General features: G+C 26.2%; 1 protein-coding gene across 1 annotated transcript; it reads left to right on the top strand.

Moving 5' to 3' along the window:
- Nucleotides 1-2,536: 2,536 nt before the first annotated feature.
- Nucleotides 2,537-3,807, top strand: LOC130936300 (ethylene-responsive transcription factor CRF1-like). The gene has a single exon (XM_057866346.1). The coding sequence runs from the start codon at nucleotides 2,655-2,657 to the stop codon at nucleotides 3,564-3,566; it is 912 nt and encodes a 303-aa protein (XP_057722329.1). The 5' UTR covers nucleotides 2,537-2,654; the 3' UTR covers nucleotides 3,567-3,807.
- Nucleotides 3,808-9,554: the final 5,747 nt, after the last annotated feature.

Below are 9,554 nucleotides of genomic sequence, written 5' to 3'. Positions count from 1 at the left end.
ATTTCATAGCAAGTATTTGAACCCAAAATTTCTTTGGACACTTAAAAAACTGCCAAACAAGCTTGTCTAATAGTGCTATATTGGATTAATGAATAATAGGATATTATAGATTTAAAATTTCCTATAATACACACTAGGGGTGTTCGCGGTGCGATTTGGTTCGATTTTAAGAAAAAAGTCATCCGATTCGAACGCTTAATCTATATGCGGTGCGGTTTGAATTGGATGAACTTTTTTTTTGGAAATCCGATCCGATCCGATTACAAGCATTTTGGATCGGTTTAGATTTGTGATTTTTTTAAATAAAAAAAATTAAATACATATAACAAGTTTCAACATCAAATTTTAAATAATAATACTACATGAATAATAGAAAAATATATAACAAATTGAACATGTTATAAGTATAATTGTAAATATAATAATAAAATAATAATATTATAGCACATTGTGCGGTGCAGATTGGATTAGATTGGTTATGAAAAATAAATTCGAAATTCGATCCAATTCAGCGGTTTGTAAAAAATAGAATCCAATTAAATCCGAATTAGTGCGATTTTAATCGATTTTCGATTTAGATTAGATTAGATTAGATGAACGATTTAATTTAAATCGGTTTAGATTTGAACACCCCTAATACAAACATCGAAACTCATATTTCCTACACAAGGTATGCTTGATACGACTAGTGAATCAACATCATAATAGCATGAAAAGGTCATTCCATTTTCAATTTCAAAGTGTCTTGGTGGCCAAGCTTTATTGTACTATATTACTTGATAGCCAAGTTATGACTTTCAAAATATCTTCCTTGTAGGAGAGATTATATTCCCAATTTTTTTTCCATTTTACAAAAATTTCTCGTTATGTATTCTCTAAAAAAAAAAAGAGAGAAAATAATTTATATTTAATTTTGTTATACAAAATCCTAATTACTCTAATTTTGTTCATACTCTAGTCAACAGTCATATATAATCATTAGTTCATTACCAAGTAAAAGAAAATGAAAAACTAGTTTTCTAGTCTAGTTATTTCGAAATAAGTATAACCGAAAAACAAACAAGAATAATAATTAAATAAATCTTAGTCATGCTTTAAATTATATGAATAGATAAAAAAATTAGGAGTTCTAACTAATCCTCGTGATTATTCTCTCCACTTCTAAATAAAAAAATTTGAATTTTATATTTTGTATGTTTTTAAAAAATAACACACATATATTTAAATCTTTTATTTTTAAATATTAAAAAATAATTAAAAGAATGAATTACGAGTTTAAATTATTCTTCTACACAAAATTACTCTAAAAAAATCAACATGCATAATTAATGTTCATTCAATCTTAATAAATGCACATTTATTTTGAAATATAACATTTTTTTGGAGTAATATTTTTTTTTGGTGACTTTTTTGGAGTAATATTTTGAGAGAGAAAAAAAAGTGTTAAGTTTTTTTAATATTGATGAAAGATGTCTCATGTGTGCCTATAACTATATTATCTGACTTCACGTGAGTTTTATTTTGTTATAGATTTTTTTTTTGCTTTTCAAAAAACACAAAACGACATCAACGTTTTGTTTAAAGAAATTGTTTTCATTTAAAAATATTTTTTTAAAATTTAACAATACTAAACGACATTGTTATTCTATTTTTATTTTTTTTAAAAATTATGAAAATAGAAAAAGGTGTCGCTGTTTTGTTATTTTAACAATTTTTTTAAAAATTAAAATTATAGCACTCCTATAATTTAGTACAACCCCACATAATGGATCATTTTGGGGATAATACCCTTCTAATCTAATATTTAGAAAAAATTTTCTATAATTTGCAGCTTCCATGCATTTAAATGAGTACGCAAATTCAAATACTAAAGAGAAGACTTTTTTGTTGGTAAAATTGAAAATACATGCCATGAATGTGTTTTTTCCTTTTTTAAGTGAAAATAATCAAAATATATATAGTTGGTTCTCATGTTCGGTTTCCAAAAATATTTAACTATTTAGAAAACTTGTTTGGATATTTATTCGCTTTAAATTTCAAAATTAACCTTAAAAGAATTTTGACATATTTTTATTTTTAATATTGGATTCACAATGTCATTTTTTTAAATTGTGATATACTGTAATATTTTTTTATAGAAATCGGTGGATCTGATTTGTGTACCCCAAATTTTTAAAATTTTTTAAACACAAATCATAAAGTCTGATTTCTGTACTTCCATAGTTTTAAAAAACACTAAAATTTACCACGTTAAAACATAACACTTATCTTACTTCCATATCTAAATTTTTTAAGATAAAAATAAGAAAATATAGTAATTTGTAGAAGCTAAGGACGGTACATCATGTTACATGTGTTATAATAAAAAATTAAAATTGAAACGGTTTTTTTCCTAAATGCGGCGAGTCGTATGGCTGTGACTTGTCACTCACCCTGGCCTTGGAATCTACGACTTCTTCGTCTTTTTATATGTTAAAATAAAAATAAAAGGAAAATAAACAATTGGAGAAAGAATAAAAAGAATCATAATGAATAAAATCATGGCCATAATTACTTATTAAGGATTAATACAAGTATAAAAGATTAAAATCTCAATTGATTTTTTCCAATGCAAAGATATTTCTCTCTTCTTTCTCCTCTTCACTCTCTGCTCGATGTGCAGAAAAACTGTGATATGCAAAGTTCGCGAACCCGGTGTTGGTGATACTCTTAATGCAGAAACAACACCCAAGGTTGTTCGTGTTTCAGTAATGGATCCGGAGATCACTGATTCTTCGAGTGACGAGGAAGAATATCAACAGTATCAAGGACGACGAACCAAAGTGAATTCGAAACACATTGTAAACGAGATAAGAATTTTGTATCCGCCATCTCACAACACCACCAAGGTGCAAAGATCTAAACAGCAACAACAACAGAACAAGGGCAAAAAGGTGGTTGTAGCTACCATGAAAGCTGCTTCTTCTTCTTGTTCTCAAGAGGGTAGGAAGCTACGCGGGGTTAGGCAAAGGCCATGGGGGAGATGGGCAGCGGAGATCCGAGACCCTGTGAAGCGTACGAGGTTGTGGTTAGGAACCTACGACACTGCCGAAGAAGCCGCCATGGTTTATGACAGAGAAGCCATTCGCCTTCGAGGTTCACATGCTCAAACTAATTTCCTCAAGCCTCCTAAGGAGGAAGAATATGATGAACAAGTTTTTGATACCAACAATATGAAGAACATGCATTCTCCTACTTCTCCTACTTCTCCCACTTCTGTTCTTCTATTTCAGTCTGATGGATCTGGAAGTAAGGTTTCAGGAGAGGATCAAAGCGAGTTCAGAGATGAATCTCTTTCTTCTTCTTATTTTCAGGATGCATTGTTTTTAGATTCACCTTCTATTGATTTTTGTTTATCGGATTTTGAGACTCCTCCCCCAATATTTCTTGATGAAACTTGCCTACCCCATCTTATTTTCAGTGACAGCAATTTCAGTGATGCTACCATTGAGCAGTCTATTGAATTATGTAATTTCGATTTAGATGATTACTTTTGCAGTGATCAAGAGGAAGCTTCTCATGTTTAGAAACCGGAATATATAGTGGATTAGTGAGGAGTGGTGTTTTGGACTTTTGTTCCTTTTTTCCTATGTTTTCTTAGGCTAGCTCATGAGTGATGGGACATGTAATTAGAGATGGAGCATGTGTGAATTTATCATCAGTTTTGATCTTTTTCATATTTGTTTTGTAAGGATGTTATTATTAATTATTATGAGGGAAAGTATGATTATGCTAATTCTAGTGATCTGAACTTTAATTTGCAGTTTTTTTGTTGGCTTTCTTCAATCTATTGCTTGATTAGATTTGGAAACTTAATATATATACAATATTATTTTGTTTTTCTCTAACTCATAATGAAGTGTTTGATGGGTTGTTGGGATATTTTTTTTCTCTGGTCATTGACAGAGAGAATGAAAGTGTATGGAATATGCACTACTAAGATTAAAGTTGTGTGTGTTTTACTATTCACGTCTCACTATTCATGTTTTAATGGTTGGCCACATTAGACATCTTACATCCACACATGCAGCATCATCTTATAAGTTCCCAATCACCATAATTTTGGAGGTAAGACCCTCTTGGTTGTACCATTTTTCTTTTTCTGTTCTATTATGTCTCCAATAGTAAATAAATATGGCATTTTCAATGACAATTATAAGGTCAAGTGGGTTTATGATTGGGCACTAGGCATAAAGAGAAGAAGAATATACATGTATAAATATCACTTTTACATGCACAACATATATATGCTTTATGTTTACATGGCCAACAGAGATTGTGTGTACTAAGAATGAATCATTTGGGGGACCCATATGTATTCAGGAATAGACCTAGGAGGCTAGAACTCTACGGCTGCGTTTGTTTATAGAGATAGAATACGGAGACAGAGACACAGAGACATAAAATTGTGTTTGATAAAAAAGACATAAATAAAAACAATATATCTACAGATACTGGATTAATGTATTTTGTATACAGAAAAAGCACAAAAATACTAACAAGAGACACAACTTTTTTTTCATTATTCTTGTTAATTATTTATAATTATATCTTTTATTATTATATTTTTTCATTTCAAATTTTTTAATAAAAAAATGAAAATAAATTAAATTTTCATAATTTGTTCTAGTTTATCATCAAACAGAATATAAAAATATAAAATTTTGTATCTCTATCCATCAGTGTCTTGTTCTGTCCTATGTTCTCAGAAACAAACACAGCCTAAGAGTCGGTTAATGATTATTATAATTTTTTATTAAAAAAAAGTTTTTATTAGTATTTTTAATTTGTATATTTTTAATTGAGGAATATTAAGAGGCGAATAAATTTTGTGATTTATAATCATTAATTAGTTATCATTGATGTTTTTAATAGTGTGAGATTTTATACAATACTATAAAATTACTCATTTTTTTTACTAATTAAGTACTGACCAAATTTTAATAAAAATGCTGATTCCTACGTTTTCTTTCTTAATAAATATCCTAAACAAACTTGTTAACAAGACACAAATTTTAAATGCACCATACAACATAACATACTGACTTATTATGACTGTAGATTAAGTAAATATCTCAATCTGCTTGATCCTGTTCTCTCTCCATCGAGCCTTACAAACCATAAAATTTCTTACTGTAATTAATTATTTAATTAACATAAACAGTAAAAATATATTGTTAACAAATATCTTAAAAACTCTTTAAAAATAGAATATATATTCAGATTGATATCTAAGAAATTTTTCGTCAAATATTTTAATCCTCAAACAAATTTTATTACATTAAGATATATAAATTCTTTTATCAAATTTTTTATAATCTATTTGTCTAAATAAAAATAACTGGTATGATTACGATAGAGAATTATATGTATTATTTTTATAAAATTTAAAAATTTTAATGTAAAAATTTTTGGAATAAAAACGTCCCATGCAAATTTTTTTAGAGACTTTTTTAAGTATATAATTTTAAAAATATCATAAACATGAAACTTGAGTAAAATTTATAATTTTTTTGTAAATTTTCAAAGCATTGATAATGTATTAAAAGAATAAAAGAATTTTATTCAAAAATATTATGTATACACCAAAAATCATTTATCATGTATTTATATATAAATATATATATTTATTTAACTTATTTTTAATTATATTTTAACATATATATTTTATATGGTTGTTTCTTATTTAAACTTTTTAACCAATGTTTATATGAAACTTGTTAGCTAATTGGAATGGGAAAAGTAGGTACGGTATGTTGGTAACTGTAACCGGAGGTTTCTAGAGGGTAGCTCGTAGCTACTTTGAATCTTAAAATTAGAAGAAAACAAGTGTAGAAGTGTATTTGAATTAAGATTGATGTTATTTATGGTTTTTGTTATATAAAAAATATGAAAAAATATAGGAACTAAGTGTCTAACCAGCCAAAAAGTGAATAATTTAATTAATTATAATTATTAATAAATAATTTTAAATTTTTAAATTCAAAATTTAAAAAAATTTAAACTGATTAAGTAAACTTAATTAAAGTTAAAAATTTTACTCTTCTCTTTCATATTAACCTACTCACATCTAAAAACCTCCACAAAACTTTGTGTCCACTCAATTTCAATGCAAATACTATCTCATTTATTTGCTGTACAACTTGAAAATAAGCATTGACAAGCGTGCACACAACAGGATCATTGAGCAAAATGGAAGCCCTGTGGTGCATTGTTCCAGCAAGAACCTGAAGAATCTTCATCATAACGGCGTCCTTAGACACCGGATCAGTTTTCTCGAGTCGACAACCTGTGATAGCGGTAACAATGGCTTCCATGGCTTTTCTGGCACCGGGAGTCCTTTCACCGAACACCTCGAACTTGAAGATTTTAAGAATGGAAGAGAGGGCGACGACTGTGGAAAGGAAAGAGTGAAGGAGAGGAATTCTTAAAAAATTATGAAATTCTTAAAAAAATAAAGATATTCACATTTGCAATACAAAAACATTCAAAAAAATATATAAAAAAGCATTCATTTAGTATGAAAAAGAAATATTCTGATACTTAGCAGAAGAAACATCCATATATATTAACTTATTTATCTCTTTACCCTTTTTCTCTTTCCAAATGGCTAAAACATGATAAATAAAAAAGTAGATTTAAAACCATCAAATTTACAAAGAAAAAAAAATATCATAATGCCTAGCATAAACACCATCCACATAGAGATTTTAGATTTATCAAGAGGCATTTGGCTGATTTTTTACTGATATCCTCTTAATTTTCTGGTATTGTTGAAAAAAAAATAGATAAATTAGGTTTGTTATATATCTAATTATTTTTTAAAACTAATAAAATTAAAAATAAAAAGTAGTAAGTTATCCAATTCATATATTGAGATTTCTTTTACAAAATTTAAATTAATATCTCTATAATATGCCTTAGTTCACTATATTTATATTTTAAATATTTTATATATATACACCGTTCATATATCTATATGTATGATAAGGTAGGTTGTATGAAATGGTTTTTTTACTACTCCAAAACCTATATATAAGCCTCATAATTTTCATTAAACTACCCAACATTAAACCAAATAGAAAAAGAAAAGGCCAAATCCTCATGTTTATTATTTGCAAACAAAAAGAAATTTAATCAAATTTATTATATAAATTGATTGGGAGGGAGAGATTTCTAAAGAGTAGTCTACTTTGGATCTAAAAATTAGAAGAGAATGAATGAAGAAGTGTTAGCCATTACAGGGAAATTGAAACCCCAGCACCCATCTATAATATCTGTCTTTTCTTTTAAGTTTCTAAGATTTTAAGCATAAAATTATAAATCTTTTAAATTTTGAAATTAATGATAATAAAATTTAATGTGTATATGTTGTTAGTAAAAAAAATTATATAAATAATTAATTATATATTATTATATTAGTAAATATAATTAATTTTTAAAATTATTATTTAAAAAAATTATTTAAACACATGAATTTAATTAAATAATCATATAAAAATTTTAACTTTTTTGATAATATATATTAAAATCCATTTTCAGAATAAAATACATGTTGAAATATAAAATATATATTTTATAATACACATAATAATTAATTTTTATTTATAGATAATATTTTTGAATATTTATTTAAAGAGGTAAAATATTTTAAACATTTTTAATCAATGTTCATAGAAGATACTCTCTTACTAAAAGTAAGTATATATCTTGGGAAAGGGAGATTTTTCTAGTAGCTACTGTAGAGTTTGAATCTTAACTCTTAAGATGAGAAGAAAATGAATGAAATTTAAGTAGTTTTTGTAGTGGAATTGAAACACTAGCCTCTTTCTATAATATGATTAATATCTACCTCTCTCTGTCTTCTGTCTTCTGCCCATTGAGATCATTGGGTTTTTATTTTTCTCGTTTAGTCAACATTTTAGAAGTAAATGGTGGGAAGTGTGAAGATGTTGCAGACTACTTTTTTTGACATTTCTGATGCATGTGTACATGTGAAGGAATGAGATTCAAAGCAACTTGCATGGTCCTCCTATGCTGATAAGGTGTTTCAAACCGAATTGATATCCATGCTATACTATACAAATGCAACCCTGCCATTGGTCCATTTCTGATCACCTTTTGCTATGCGGTTTTGGAATTTTTGCCCTTACCTTTCACTTTCTATCCCTTATTTACTTTTTTTTTGGAGTAAAGGACTAAAGGTTGAGCCGTGTACTCCTATTGTAACTTGATTTAAATTTGAGTTTAGAATAATGATGTATTAGTAATTAATTTATAGAAAAAAATCAATTTATTTTTTCAAAGAAATGAATCTATATATATATATATATATATATATATATATATATATATCAATGTTTGTAATTTCAAAGATAAAAGTGAAGAAGTTCAATCTTACCCACCACATAAAAAAATCAAAGAGAAGAGAAGAGATCACCACATTCCATTTTAGAAAAGCTGCAAAAATAGCAGAAGAGTTGCAAATAGTTGACTTTTGTCGGGCCAACTCCTTTCTGCAATCCATCTGCATTTCAAATTAAATACACCCTAAAGCTATCTACTCACTGCTACTATTACTAATTAACAAGAAAAAGTTATTTAATGAAAAACAGTAAAATTTAATATTTATTATTTTTGAATTTTAGTTTCGTTTCTATCCATATTTACAATTATTTGTTGTGTTATTTTTTTTAATTTTTTTAATTATATTACGTATATATTAAAATTAGTTATTAGTCTAAAATATATATTAAAATATAAAATACATATTAAAATTAAATAAATATATAATAACTAATTTTAGTATATAAATAATATTTTTATTTTTTCAGTGTAACCATTTAAGTTAGTTCTTTATGTATATGGTAAATAATTTGATGGTAGAAATTAAAAAAAAAATGAATCTTCTAAAAAAAATTAATTGAGACAATAAAATATCATTTTTAACATTTTAATATTTTTTTCTCATATTTTGGAGTTGTCCAATAAGAATGTATATAGTCTTGATGATGTAAAATTTATATGCATAATTACTTTGTTTGAAAAATAATAATAATAAAAATTAAATAGAATAAATAAAATATACATCAGAAATAATTGGTTGATTCCTCCCACAATAAGCAAACATGCTAGGTATCTAACTTTTTATTTGAACCGAAAAAACCTTCTTTTCAAATGCAAATGACAACACTTTAATAATCCTAAACCAAAACAAGAGGATTTAAAAGGAAAGATGCATACGTAGTTCAACGTTTTAGTGTACATATTTCTTCATTGTTAGCCGATATTATGAATTGTTTGAGTATAATTGAGTTACTAAAAAAAGTATTTATTTAATATATTTAATAAAATTTTAATCGTAAAAATAAAAATATATATTTTTTAAAAATTATAATTTATATTTTTTTATTTAAAAAATATATTCTTAATATAATAAATAAATAAATAAATTTTATTAAATGTAAAATTATTTTTATTTTTTAAAATTTAAAAATGTCACTTGAAAAATTCTT

The sequence above is a fragment of the Arachis stenosperma genome, chromosome 6, assembly GCF_014773155.1.
Source record: "Arachis stenosperma cultivar V10309 chromosome 6, arast.V10309.gnm1.PFL2, whole genome shotgun sequence".
Taxonomy (NCBI): Eukaryota; Viridiplantae; Streptophyta; class Magnoliopsida; order Fabales; family Fabaceae; genus Arachis; species Arachis stenosperma.
This window is presented reverse-complemented; position numbering and strand designations above follow the sequence as displayed.

What these genes read in the sequence shown, in the direction of transcription:
- LOC130936300 (XM_057866346.1), top strand. Translation starts at nt 2,655, where the DNA reads ATGTGCAGAAAAACTGTGATATGCAAAGTTCGCGAACCCGGTGTTGGT.